General features: G+C 40.1%; 1 protein-coding gene across 1 annotated transcript; it reads right to left on the bottom strand.

Annotated features, from left to right (window-relative positions):
- Nucleotides 1-7368: 7368 nt before the first annotated feature.
- On the bottom strand, nt 7369-8284 carry LOC110895443 (basic leucine zipper 4). Its single transcript, XM_022142760.2, has one exon. It carries the CDS (start codon nt 8223-8225, stop codon nt 7674-7676), a length of 552 nt encoding a protein of 183 aa, XP_021998452.1. The 5' UTR covers nt 8226-8284; the 3' UTR covers nt 7369-7673.
- Between the last annotated feature and the right edge of the window lie 6839 nt (nt 8285-15123).

Consider the following 15123-nt stretch of genomic DNA (forward strand, 5'->3'; position numbering starts at 1 on the left):
CTGTTGATATAGCGGATATTGAAGGAAGTGAATTTTGATTTCAGTTGCAAGGCTTGCTCGAGGTAGAGGATCACGATATCCCCTTTTGCGGCATGTTCACCGCGCACTTGCCCTGCAACTAACAATGAGTCGATGTGTGCTTCTAGATGTTGTACGCCGAGCTTGACTGCCAAACGTAGCCCTGCCAATAGAGCCTCATACTCTGCCTCGTTATTTGTGCTTTTGAAAACGAGGCGGATTGCATAGGTAAGCTCTTGGCCATCGGGGCTGACGAGTCGCAGACCCGCACCTGCACCATCCTCGTTGGATGCACCATCGGTATATAGTGCCCAGGTTTCTGAAGAGGATGGTGGTGGTGCAGGGTTTTGTTCTTCTTCGCATTCTTAAATGCGATTTGCCGGTACTTCGGCAACGAAATCAGCCAGAACTTGGCCTTTGATTCGGGGCGTGGATTATAGTTCAGCGTGTGTGCGCCCAGTTCAATTGCCCATTTTGCTAATCTCACAGAGATGTTGGGTTTTGATAGGATCGGGCCGATCCTATAGTTGGTTAGCACTGTGATAACGTGGTTTGCAAAGTAACGTCGCAACCGTCTTGACGCGTGCACTAGTGCGAGCACCAACTTCTCCATGATGGAGTATCTTGTCTCTGGGTCGTTGAGCATTTTGCTGATATAGTAGATGGGTGTTTGAACTCCCTCTCGCTCTACTATGAGTACCGCGCCTACCGTGTTGTCTGCGGCAGATAGGTACAAGATAAGTGGTTCTTTCTTGCGTGGTGCGGTTAGAGTTGGGAGTTGTATCAAACACTCCTTCATCTCCTGGAAAGCGTTTTCGGCCTCTGCGGTCCATTGGAATTGTTCCTTTTTTAAACAGTTCCGCAGGGTTTTGATGAAAGGATAAGACTTAGCTGCATGATTGACTAAGAATCTGTTTAGTGCGGCTAGCCTGCCGGCTAATCGTTGCATTTCTTTCATCATGGAAGGCGATGGCATGCGCTCTATCGCCTGAACTTTTTCCAGGTTTACTCTGAATCCATCTTTTGTTACGATGAATCCAAGGAACTTGCTTTCCTCCATCCCAAACGAGCATTTCCCTGGATTGAGCTTCATATTGACGCTTCGCAGAGTTTGGAATGTTCTTTCAATATCGGTGAGCATGGTATCCTCTTCCATGCTCATGATAACCAGGTCGTCCATATAGATTTCGACACTTTTGCTGATTTGGCCGCGAAAAGTGTCGTTCATCAGCTTTTGATAGGTTGCGCCTGCATTGCGTAATCCAAACGGCATCTTTGTGTAGCAGTAATTTCCGGTGGGCGTACGGAATGTCGTTTTGTCTTCGTCCTCGATTGCCATTTGTACCTGGTGGTAGCCCTTATAACAATCGAGGAAGCACTTCCATCGAAATGGTGCGAGGTTATCGACTTTTTCATCGATCTTCGGAAGTGCGTAACAATCCTTGGGGCAAGCTTTGTTGAGATCTTTATAATCGACGCACATACGCCAGCCCCCGGATGGTTTTTCTACCATGACTGGGTTGGAAAACCAAGTCTGGTACTTGACTTCCCGCAGGATGCCTGCGGAGAGCAGTTCCTTGACCTGCTCATGCATCGCCTCGTTTTTTGCGAAACAAAAGGTGGCGTTGGCCTTGGATCACTGGCTTGATACCTGGCAAGGTATTCAAGAAATGTTGTGCAATTTCGCGTGGCACCCCTGTCAGTCTGCGGGTGTCCACGCAAAAATATCCTGGTTCCTAAAGAGGAGCTGCTTCAGGTGCGCTCTGATTTTGGGGGACAAGGCGTGGCCCAACGTGACCGTTTGCTCTGAGTGTCTCGCGTTGAGAACCCATTTTTCTGGTTGGGTGTTGGGGGTAGGCCATGCTATCTTGGTCGGATGCAGCTCGTCTGACGACATGACTTCCCTGCGTGCGTAGATTATCGCGACCCCCGTTGCGGTTGGGAAACCGACAGCAGAATGGGGTACGGACGTAATCATGTTGAAGTATCCTTGGGATTCTCTCCCGAGAAGTACGTCATATTTGGAGGTGTGAGGTAAAACCATGAAGTTCACCTCCTCCGTTCGTGTGTGCCTTCCGTTGGTGAGACGCACAGGAAAAGTAATTTGGCCCAAGGGGAAAACAGTTTCCCCTGCGAACCCGGCCAAAGGGTAGTCCACCGCTTGCAACCGATTCTTGTCCTCCTGATCGAACTGGTTAAAGCACTGCTCGTATATGATGTCAGAAGTACTGCCCGGGTCGATGAATAATCGCTCGGTGCAGTAGTGAGCCAGGTGGCCTGTAATAACGACGGCGCGCCTGTCGCGCGGACCGCCTCAGACTTTTAGAAAGACAACTTGCTCATCTTTCCAGTCATTGTCCGGTCTTCTTGCCGCCTTGCGCGGTCTTCCTTTGCCTCCGTTGATCATATGGGTTGAGGCCACGTACATGGCCCTCTTACCCGCGGAGGTGCCCTCGTTGTGGGGGTGATACGCTTGGTTGGCTTTTGTGTGTCGGGCAACAGATGTTGCAGCTTCCCCTCCTTTAGGTCTCGCTCAATCTCCAGTCGGAGACCGATGCAGTTGTTTGTTGTGTGGCCCGAGTCCTTATGATACTCACAATAGAGTGTGAGATCCTGGTTTTTCTTGGACTTCATCGGCTGGGCCGGTCACAGAAATTGCGCGTCCGTAAGGAGGACATCGCTTGGTGACTGGGTAATCTCGGTCCAGTTGCGGACCCGAGATACTTTCTTCGATGCCCGGTTTTCACGCTGGGCGTTGATTGCTGCCCTTGCGTCGGGCTGGTTGTTACGCGTGACATATGGTCTGGGATCGCTGCCGCAATTCCATGTGTCCCGGTTGCGCTTGTTATTACGCTTGGGCTCTTGGCGGGAGGACTGGCCTTCCGCTTGGGGCTGTGCCTTTGCGATGTGCGGTTTGAGGGACCGCGGAGTCTGCGCATATGTCTTGACTGCAACCATGACATCTTCTCATTTCTTTGGCAAGCCTTCTTTGCCGGAGATGGTTATGACCATTTGTTCGTCTTTAACGACTACAATGAAATGGTTGCGTGCCATTTGGTCTGCCACGCCACCTATCTCCAGGCATTCTTTGTTGTAGCGGACGACAAACGACTCAAGAGATTCGTTGTCTCCGCGCCAGATGTTCATGACGTCTATCGAGTCACGCTCGTGACGTCGCTGTTGGCAAAAATGTGCGAGGAACTTTGCATGTAAGTCCTCGAATGAGGCCAGTGATCCTACTGGCAAAGAATCGAACCAAGCCCTGACCAGGGGAAAAAATGACACCGCGTGGGCTTGTCCCACCTGCCGTTGCACCCTGCGCCGATAAAGATGTTCATGTGATCGTCCGGGTCGGACGAACCATTGTATTTCCCAACGTTTAATGGGAATTTAGTGGTGGTAACATCGGTGTGGGCAATCTCTGGTACAAACTTGGAGTTTTCGGCCGCAGATTTTGGCCTGTAGGGTTGGCTCTGGTGGCGCTTTGCAGCGCGGAGGTATGTGGTGCGGGGTTGAGTGGGAGGAACATAATTGCGTCCTCCCAGTCTGCTGCTGGTAGCGTGGGATTCCCCGCAATATGTATGGTCGTCCGGGTCGGTACGGCCATACCCTTCGTGATGGGACTGCGGTCCCCCCGGCTTTGAATGCCGGAGCCGCGGTGGGCTGTGTATTGTCGCCTGTTTTCGCCTTGAGGCCCCAGGCGGCTATGTACTGGGCCTCTCGCACGAGACCCATATGAGGAATCATCCTCATCAATTGTGCGGACCTCACAGTAAGAGGATCCGCATCTTCACGCCTACTCCAGGAGGCTGGGCGTGTGGGGGCCCTGCCATCGTATTGTAAAATACGACCCGCAGGGGTATGTGATGCCGGGGTAAGACCGACCGATACCTGCGCTTCTGCGCAGGCTCTATTGTATGCTGCGGCCAGCAGAGCTGTTTGCTGGTCGTACCAGGCATGAACGTTCATGTCCGGAGGGATCACAGATGCGTACTGTGAAAGATCGTGTCCAAACGTAAGGGATGCGCCCCCTTGCGTTGATGTGCCAATGTGGCCAGGATTTGGGACTGGAGGAGTAGTCCCCACAGGCCCTGGGTTTGCGGGGTTTAGGTTATCCCCGGTAGTGTTGTTTAGACGATCAGACATGATCTTTTAAGAGGGAGGGGGATGGTTAAAAAAGTGCTAAGAGTAGCGGTGGGTGCCAATGATGAAACAATGGTTAACCGGGTAGGGTTAACTCACTGGTCTCGTCAAGAAGGGTTAATCCCTTCCTCTCAAGGATCGCTGGCTGGATCGTACGCCGGTGGATCTCCTGCACAAGGAAACAAGCCGTGACTCGTAACAAGGAGGATGGGGTGGGGGGTGCTCCTTGTTACCACTCTCCGGCGTGAGAATCAGTAATTTGCTTGGGAAGCAAAGTGTGATAGTAGTAGTGAGAGGGTTATGAAGAGATACCTCAAACCTGGTTTGGGGTTGGTATTTATAGCCGAGGAGTGAAGGAGGAGTTGAATGGACGGACTGACGACGTGCAGCCCTTATATGCAGGTGTGTCAGGCTTGTCGGTTGTGGAGGCGAAGCCACGTCCTACTGCAGTGTCAGTCTGTCGCTCACGTATGGCCTGACAGGCGACAGTCATTGGTGCCACTTGCACTATACTGTCAGTCCCACTTGCCTTGTGGGCAGGATGCGGTGTCGCGCCGCATCGCTACCTGCAGTAACTGCTGTTGTTCCCGCGTTGTCCTTCTGGAAAAGACTGTGGGATGCGGTGCCAGGCCGCATCGCCACTTGTGGTGACTGTTGCTGTTATCCAGATCCCTTGTATTGATAGAAGTGTTCACAGGATGCGGTGCTAGGCCGCATCGCTATGCGTACACCGTTTTCATACACTAGATGCGGTACCACGCCGCATCGTTATACCGTTCTCATACTCCAGGTAAGTCCTCTTCCATCATTGGGCAGATTGGATTTGACCTCTGTCTTTGCGCGTGCCCGCACGGACACAGATAAGTCTTTAGCTAGTGGGGGTTTTGATAAGGGTAATAGTCACTCGCGGTCATGCTGACGCGAGATCTGGGATCATACCCCTTCACCTACCTATCTTGCAATACTCAACTGTTGAACGTGTATCGTTGAAACTTGATAGATCGATTTTTATTCATGTGGGGGATTGTTGGAAATTTGTGAAAATAGCATTTTTCACAAATATAGGAAAATAATTTTTTTCCTATTTTGGACTAAAAATAAATATAATAAAATGAGCGGGTTTTATATATATATTTGTGGGTTTGTATTCTATGTTGGAAGAGCTTCGCAACGAACTAAACCACGCCCAAAACGGAGCTAAGATGAATGAGATATCGATGCTCAAAGTTTGGTATTTGAAACTTGAATGCTGAAAAAGTGGGAAAGTGGCACCTTGTCCCACATAGGGGGAGAGATGAAACTTAAAGGGTATTTAAGTGGGAATTCTCCATCCTTATTGTTTCATGGAAGCACACACTAAGTGTACTCGCGAAGGGTGCGGAGCACCCTAACTCGCACTTGCACTCGCACACGCGCGCGCGCGTGGCCTGAGCGATGAGGCGTTTTGATGGCACACTTTTCAGTTCGCATCGCCGCGAGCCACTTGAGAGCCGCCTTTGTATTTTTTACCGCGTGCGCGTGGTGGAGCACAAGGGTTGCAAGGACCAGGTGGTTGGTGACGTGACATGCAGGCGCATGACCATGGTGCGTCCGCGTGCAGTGGCGCATGACGTGGCAGTCTAGCACGTCCGCGCGCGAGTACACATGGCAGGTAGGCGCGCGGTCCGCGCATGGAGCATGGGCACTAATGTGACGTGCGCGGCACACCAAAGTGAGCCAAGACGGCGCGACTGTGTGGTGTGCTCCTATAGGCTTACAGGTGACGTGGCGCACGCGCGCATGAGCACGCAGACCCACGCCCGCACCAGTGTCTCTTGTGCGCGCGCGCAGAAGCTTCCAGTAATTAATGCCAGTGCAGTTACACTTCAGCATCCGAAACTGACGAGTCAATGCTTTTGACTGAGAATTAAATGACGAATTAAAGTGAATTGAAGACGTTTAATGCAATTTAATTCTCTCATTTAATTCCTTTTTCAGTTTCGACTTGGACATGCAGTGTAAATAGGAGGTTCCTGCTGCAGAATGAACACACCGAATACACAATAAACAACTTTCTCTCTACTGAATATTCTTCATCTTCAAGCAGCAAGGTACACCTTCGGGTTGGAGTCAAGACCGACAGTGCAACTGCTTCGGACTGTTGTATCCTGGAAACAAATGTGTTCTCTTGGGAGAAACAAAATTTGTTTTAAGGGACCCGTGTCTAACACGATCCTCAGCCAAGAACTAATTTTCTTTGCAAATTCTGTTCTTGTTTAATTTTATTTCAGTTGTAATTGTATGTTATTTTTTGCTTTCTTTTCCGGTTGTAATTCAAGTTAATAATTAAAGTTTTTACTTAATTTTTCACGAACGGATTTCTACGAGTAAAATATAACCATGCATTGGGGGTAAAATTATCTCGTTGTTAAATTAAGAAGGAAAAGGTATTAAAAGTAGCAAAATGGCAGGGTTAGGATGTGTTAGAGCATTCACATTCTATCCATCAAAATATGTGAGGGGGAGTTTTTATATTATAAAGGGTATAAAAAGTGGTTGTGAGTGGAGGAGAGAGAAAATGTTACTGTTCATCTGTATATTTGAGGGGACACTGTTCACCCACTATAATTTTTTTAATATATATTGAAAGTGATTGTGAGTGAAGGAGAAAGAAAAATGTAATGATAATATTATTTAAATGAAAGGAGAGAGAAAAATTATTTGTTTTTAGTGGAAATATATTGATATAGGAGTTGTTTTTTAGTGGAATGTATGTATAATTTGATGGATTGGATGTGAATGCTCTTAGTGGTGTGGTAAGACTGACAAACAATTTTTTGATTATTTTGGAATGAATTGAGCACCACTTCATGATGCCCAAAAGACAACGAAGTATTATAAAGAAAGTGGTGAAAAGTAATGCCACCTTTTTGCTAACGCATACAACGAGCCCCCCTTTCGCCACAAGATATTTTTCATATGATTAATTTGTTTTATTATCTTAATTCATCTTATCAAGTACATATAATTCACGTTTAAGTTTTAATTACGATAATACCCCTGCATGGGCATCTTTTTATCATATAATGCCGATTAGGTGAGTGGCACTGGTGTCATTTCATGTCTCGCTTGTCACATTATTTGTATGGATATTAATATATCATAAGAATAAATGAAGTAAACAAAAAGGCAAATTAAACTGAACCAAAAATAAATAAAATTAACACGAGGGGCAAACTTAATTGTTCATTCATTAATTATTAATCTGATGCGCAAAACACATAGAGTAAATCTTCATAAAATGATCACTCTAGTTTTGACATAAACACACCCATCGTTGTTGATCGTTCGATCACCCATAATCACCATTTCAAGAAATCACCAAAAAAAAAAAAAAAAAAAAAAACAAATTACCCTCTTGTTCTACGTGATTCGAATTTACAATGATGATCTATATATTTAGATACTGAGATTGCTTTCATGCACGTAATTAGGTTCTTATTCATCAATTATTTATATATATTTTAACCTTTTTATGTGATTAATGATGGTGGATTTTGTTCATAGGTATTGTACATGGGTACGTTATTATTGCAAGGCCATGCAGACTGGAGTAACTGGTTGTGAAGCTGCCGGAGGTGTAGTGCGTGACGTATGTCTCGTAACTTCTGTTGCAACATGACCGATTCGGACACGAGCTGCTGGTTTTCGTTGCGTACGAGTTTCCCATGGAGGTTCACGGCCCGTAAACGGTTCATAAGGGCCCGGTTCTCGGTCTTAAGCCGGTTCAACTGGCTCCTCATGTCCTCCAAATGCTTTTGTTTTCTCATTCGCGAACGCCTTGCCGATTCGCGGTTGGATATCTTGCGTCTTCGCTTACGCTCTTCCATCGCGTTAACGATGTCGTTGGAGGGTTTGGGTAAGGGAGTGGAGTTATCTGAGCTGGAAAAGGAAAACACCGGTTCTTGTTCTGAGAAAAGAACCGGGGTTTGTTGTGGGCCCCAAGGAGTGAAACCGCTGGTTTCGAGAAACCCGGTTTCCTCCGGGAAGAGATGGTTACCGGCGGCGAAAACTTCAGACAACATTTTGCCGGAAAAACGTTTAATATAGAAAGAAAGGTAAGAGGAGGAAAGGGAAGAAACGATGGGTTGTGTGGCCCTATTTATGGATGAGTTTTGAAGGTGGTTTTAATTTTCCACCATAGAATTATTGTAAAATAATATTATTTAATTTTAAGGTTATTGCTTTTTAGTCAAGTGGTGCATAATGGTGGGTCCAACGTTGTCTTTTGGAAAAGTTGTGGGTCCTAGAAGATTGTTGTTTCATGCTTAGTCACGAAGAAACAAAGCAGGAGGGATCCTGTTGTACACGTGGCGGTACAGGATTGGTTGGAGGTACTTGAAGCCAATAGGATGTGGTGGTGTTACACGTTTTTGGGGTGGACTCGTCTTGTATCTCCATGGTCTAGACTAGAATTTCTTTTTTATTTTACAAGTGTTCTGATAATTAACTTGTTTACCAAATTCTTAAAAATTATTTATTGAATGTGAGAAATTGTGTTATAGTTTTAATCAATTCATAATATTTTCTTTTCAGTCTACCTATTATAATGTTTTTAAAAGTCATTGTATATATATAGAAAAGTATAATTTAACACGTATAAAGAATCATATCAAATAAACTTCAAAAATAAAATAAAAACATAAAATGTTTAAGCATACATTGAAACTTAACCAACATGTCTCATAACTACAAACGAACATTAAAGATCTCAAAGATTGTGCACTAACTTGTATTTGTTCTTAAGACTTGTAACATGTCAAGTTTTAAATTTTTGCCTTTTTTTTTGTTAATTTTAAGTTTATTTGTGTGATCTTTTAATTTGCCTTTCATTTGTTTCTTGTAAAGCACATGTTTAATAAAAGTATAAATAATGGTTGACTGATATAAAAATTAATATGGGTTAGTTAAAAAATAATAAAGAAATATAATTAGTTAACTGAAAATATATATAATGTGTTGCTTAAAATTAAAACAAAAAATTTGGTAATTTGGGTAAAGCATGCGATATCTCCTTATTTGAAGGTCTATTGATCTTTATATATTTGACTATCTTTAAAAATCAAAAATTACTATTGTAGAGCATGCGATATCGCCGTAGATCTTTATATACATTTGATGATTATCTTTGGAAATCAAAAATTACTATTGTAGAGCATCCGATATCTCCATAAAAGTTAAAAACTTACCAACTTGTTAGCACATCAAAGTCAAATTGCTCAAAGATGGGAAGGTTCTGGCCTCCAATGCTATCTGTTCCAACACCTGTTAGCAAAATAGTTCTCTTTTATCATCAATGGAAAAATTGGTTTTACACCTATAATTTGAAAAAGCTAGAGCTCGGTTTTTCTAGAGCTTTATTTGAAAGCTTGGGCTCGTTACTTTATATTTGTAAATTGGTTAATTATTTATGTTCATATATAACTATTTGTATATATTTGTAGTTTTGCTTAATTATTTATGTTCATATCCTAGTAATTATATAGATCTAGTTAAAATTACTATTTATATAATAGGATTAGGTTTAATTGTGAACCTCCACTTTAATCAATCCAGACCATTTATGTTGTTGACCTTTTCTTTTTATTTTTTTATTCAAAAGAGTGTTATAAGAAGTAAAAAATATTTTTTTTTCTGAATTGTTTTTTGTCTTTTAAATAAATTACCCCATCATCATCATCATATTCAGGAAATCTCACCAATAGCAAAGCAAAGCTAAGGTATGGTATGAGAAGGGTAAGATGTAGACAGTCTTACCTCTATCAGTTAGGAATAGAGAGGCTGCTTCCAGTGAGACCACTGGCTCAATTTTAAATAAACTACCCCATAATATTTAAATGAACCATAACCTTTTCATTCGTTTATATTTTTTTTTAAACAATTAAATCATAAAAATGAACATTTTACTTTCTTTAATTTGAGTATGATCTTGCTATAGTTTTTTTAATTTAAAAAAATTAAAGGTGTCGATGGTATATAGTGACTGTTTGTATTTTATACACATGTGTATAATTATTATTCGATGGGCAATTTATGTTTTATACACATGTGTATAGTGACTGTTTGTTTTTTTATACATATATCTATAATTGTTGTTAGCTAGGTAATTGGTTTTTATACACATGTGTATAGTAACTCTTTTTTATACACATCTAAGACACACTGTAATTGTACATATATTTTTCATACACGTGTGTATAATTAGAGAAAGAATGTATTTAATTCTAACTGAAAAGAGCAAGTATTTAAATTTTACTTTTATACCTTTTCTACTTATTTTTTAATCTATCAACAAAAAAAAAAAGAATGGTCCAGATTGGTTCATTTTGTGCATAAAAACCACTAGGTTCACTTTTGAACCCTACTATATATATATATATATATATATATAGAGAGAGAGAGAGAGAGGGGGGAGAGAGAGAGAAAAAAAAGTTTTAAATACAATAGTCCTTATCATGCGTACGATATTAACTCACGCATGTTATAAAATTTAAACCCTAATCACGTGAATAAAATATAACATGCGTGATTAGGGTTTACCCCCATGCAAGATTTTCTGATTTGTTCATGCATGATTATGTGGTTTTGTTCATGTGTAATTAGGATTTGAATTTTATAACAAGCGTGATTTAATCGTACGCATCACATGTTAAGGACTATTGTACGTTAACTTTTCCCTATATATATATTATTTTGTTATTTTTATCCCAATTTTTATATGATATTGATTATCAAACAATTATATATAATATAGTAAATAAAACTTGATGTAAATAATGAGCTTGTTTAAACCAGTTGAGGCTTGAAAGTTTCATCAAGCTTAGTATGTGAAATGCAAATGCAAACTCTTTCAAGCACGGGTGTATTAATTCGAGCTTTTAGTTTAATGATCTCACTAGCTCACATGTGTATCGCTCATTTACAACCCTGAATTGTGTCCACTGCCTACCTCACACGGATGAGTTTGAGAAACTACTCCCCAATCCAAAGCAAAGTTGTCATTTGTTTATACTTGGTGTTTCTTAAGAGGAAGCATCAGAAAGGGAAGTAGAATTAATTGTGTATCGTTTTGACACTCTTTTCTTAATGCAGATTTCATATGTATGCAAATTTGTTTGTGTTGAAACAACTAAACAAAGACGACCAAACTTGCATGAAATTGTCTCGGCTATTGGTATGGTTTTAGCAAGAACGCAAGATGCGATTTTCTGTTTGGCAGGTCGATTTTAATCCAACGCAAAAAGGAGATCAAAGGCTACTAAGTGAGGTATACTGAGTTATAAGGTTAAATGTACTATTCTAAGTCCATGACAGCTAACGGAACAAGGTCTTCAGATGAACCTATGTGGGATCAGTTTACAAGCATTTGACCTCCATGATATCACATTGTAAGAAGCATGGACCGGTAAAAGTCCAGCTCTACCCTAGTTTGGTTCATAATCAGCGGGAGAATGTGGAGCGTAAACATGGGAGGGTCAACCTGATCTAGAAATGTAGATGAACCTAGTCAATATGAAGTTGGAAAGCTTCTTAGAATAGTTACCAATTTTTCTACGGTTCTAATTAAGTCACTCAATCTTATTTTGTTCCAACTAAATCATTCAAGTTTTATTATGTGTTTCATTCTTACGCAAGCCCGACTCAAGGGCAATTCAAATGAAACACTTGCTTTGGACGACATTTTGTTTAGGGCCCATCTTTGGATTTTATATATCATACTTGGGTTAGTGTGTATTAGGTTAGCATGCTATGGAACTAAATTTGAAGGAAAGAAAAAAAAGCCCTTGCAAATCAGTTTTGTTAGTTGATTGTTTGAAAATACTTAACTATTGATTTTGGGTGATTATTTCTGCCACTAATTTTGCTAATCATTTATACTATAACAGCTGAACACTTATTTAATTGATTTTATTAGAAGATTGCTTATACCCCAATAGTTGGGCATGTTATTTGAAAAAAGGGTCCCAAATTTTATTTCGCTTTAGACTTTCAAAATCGTTGAGCCGCTGAACTTGTATAAGGTTTTCAGGTTACCTTGATGATGTATCAGGTCAACTTTTTCTTTTCAATATCATCACGTACTTATTGGTGTAAAGTAAAGTAGGAGTCACAATTGACATTAAAAAGTTAGGGGTTGTTTGTTTAGCTCTTAATAGTTCAGACATCTTACTCGTTCAACACTTAATGGTTCAGATTGTTTATTTCGTGATCAGATATCTGAATGGTTCAGACATTTGTCTCTGAATAGTTAAGTATTATGCAGAGTCTGAATGATTAAGACCTCTAATCTGAATTGGTCAGACATTTGCCTGTGAACGGTTAAGCATTATACTGGCTCTTAATAGTTCAGACCTATTTCTGGTTCAGACATCTTACTGGTTTAACACTTAATGGTTCAGACCTTTTACATGTTCAGCACTTAACAATTCAGAAGTTACCAAATAGCCCCTTGAATTTATTGACTTATAAGTTAGTAAAAGTGAATAAGTGATAGCATCAATATTACTTCCCTTCTTATCCAAATCCAACTATCTAGTTTACTTTCAATGTTTGTTGGTAAAAGTAGGGAGTACATATTTCAGCATACAAAGGGTCTTGATCCAGTTGCCCATTGAAGTTCCGAGTGTGTACAACTTTTACTTAATCGAGCTTGGTTAGTCGGAGTATATCATAAAGCACTTTCAGACGGTATGTCATAAGAATCGTTATATTTCAGTTTTATTAAAAAATCGAATGTTAAAAAAAGGTAGCATAAAAACCTGCTGGAAGTATAATATATATGCTTTGTTCGTTGCTTGGAGATCGATCTCATTTATGGCTAGCTTTATAGGATAGCTTTATTATATTATTGTATTACAAATTAACCCAACAAATGGCTATCATGAGGCCGACAAGTATTGCTTTTTCTAAATTGCAGTTAACCTATTTCTAAATATTCCACCTTGTTTTCTCCATAAACGATTTTAATATTTTATTTTAAGGGATCGTTTTTCTATCGCTATTTAATATTTTTTTTTTGTTCGGTTCCAGTCGGGTCAGGTCGTATAAAATTTTAATAGGTATTTCAAAAAATTGTGCTAAATAATATCTATTTATTTTTTTTATCAAAATGCCTTTAATGAAGTGTACACACATACACACACATATATATATATATAAGGAAATAGTAAAATGAGAACCACCTTGAGTTGTGAGAACCATAAGAACTAGGTTTTCTAAAAGGTTTTCCAAAAAAAAATTTCTCAAATATCTTAAAAATCACTTGTTTCAGCAAAAAATAAAAAATAAAAAATGCCACATGCACAAATTTACATGAGGTGTAAAAAAAATTTCATCGTCGTAACAAAATTTATATCAGCGCGTAAACAAAACATTCATTAGGCGTAACTACCGACTCGACAAAAAAAAATTGTTTTTCTTTTACAGATGTATTTATAATATTTTCATCTACGTTTGTGCAAAAAATGCGGCCCAACACGTGCATGAAGTATGAATTCTCATGGTTCTCACAACTTGTGATGGTTCTTAATTGAACGAAGCCTATATAAAGGAGAAACAACTAATAAAAGTTATTTAAAAAAATAAATATTATAATTATATTTTATTCTAACCTATATAAAGGGGAAACAACTAATAAAAAATATAAAACAACAATGTACAGTACTTCATAATAGGTTAAATAAATAAATGATGACATATAGGTTGTTTTTAGTTTTGAGGAGATTTGAAAGATCGACTTTTTTCTTTCATTATTTTTACTCAGCCGGTCTTTATGTATTTTGAGTTTCTGATAAATCTATTAAACTAGGATTTAAATGATAATGGGCTCAATGTTATATTTAGAAAAGCCCAACTAATCACTTAAATTTAGGTTTTCTTTTCTTCTTCTTTACTTTCTCTGAACTTCATAGCCGCTTCACCTTGACAAGAGACATTTTCTCCATTTCTGCTCTACACTTTTCATTTAACTACTAACACTTTTATTCTCCATTGTTTGAAATGATCTAGGGGTACGGTTGCAAAACTTTATAGGGTGTGTTCGAGATTTTCACACACGATTAACACTGAAATTTCGTTTTTAAAGGGGTATGCCCGTCCACCTTGGGTAGACAATAGTTCTGCCCCAGAATATATGCAGTAAACTTTATAAATTATTTATACATATTTATAAATTACCTTAATGTATCTGATCTGTTAAAACAAGTAAATTGCTGTTGTGATTGGAAATTTAGTAAAATAATATTTAGGGCCTAATAGTTATTAGGGCATGCGGGGTGCACACCGAAAACCCCTTCGGGGATATGTTTCACCGAGCGGGTATACACCGCCAACCATGCGGTGACCAAGAAAGAGGAGAGATGAACGGTGGCGGCTCACCGAAGAGAGAGGGAGGAGAGAGAGAGGGAGTGACCAATCAATGATTTTCCTTTTTTTAAAAAAAAAAAAAAAAAACCAATTCACCTAAGAGGGGAGTGGCGCCATCAAATTGGGGTGTTAGGGGAGTTTAAGAGGGGAGTTGACGTGGCACACGGGGATTGGTTTGGCGTAAGAGAGGGGACTCACCTATTAGGTGAGCACCCCCTTCACCCTTAGTTTTGATGTATTATTATTCAGTTTTAGAATTCTATTCTATTCTACATAGTTACAGTATCAAGATGGATGAACAGTGCCATGCGCATGGTTAGCTGGCCAATGGTTTTTTTCTTTTATTATATCTTTTTTAGTCTTTAACCTTCAATTTTTAAAAACTCTATAATCATTTTTATGTGGCTTATATTTATGTATTTGTCGGTATAAATTAGAACTGATTACGTTTCTTAAAAAATAAGTAGGCTCAGATATAATATTTTTTTTTTGCTTTTTTTTTGTACGTTTTCATATGGTCTACGTTTTGGCATAAATTTTGTTTTACAACAAGTTGGG

The sequence above is a fragment of the Helianthus annuus genome, chromosome 12 (assembly GCF_002127325.2).
Source record: "Helianthus annuus cultivar XRQ/B chromosome 12, HanXRQr2.0-SUNRISE, whole genome shotgun sequence".
Classification (NCBI taxonomy): Eukaryota; Viridiplantae; Streptophyta; class Magnoliopsida; order Asterales; family Asteraceae; genus Helianthus; species Helianthus annuus.

What these genes read in the sequence shown, in the direction of transcription:
- LOC110895443 (XM_022142760.2), bottom strand. Translation starts at nt 8,225, where the DNA reads ATGTTGTCTGAAGTTTTCGCCGCCGGTAACCATCTCTTCCCGGAGGAA.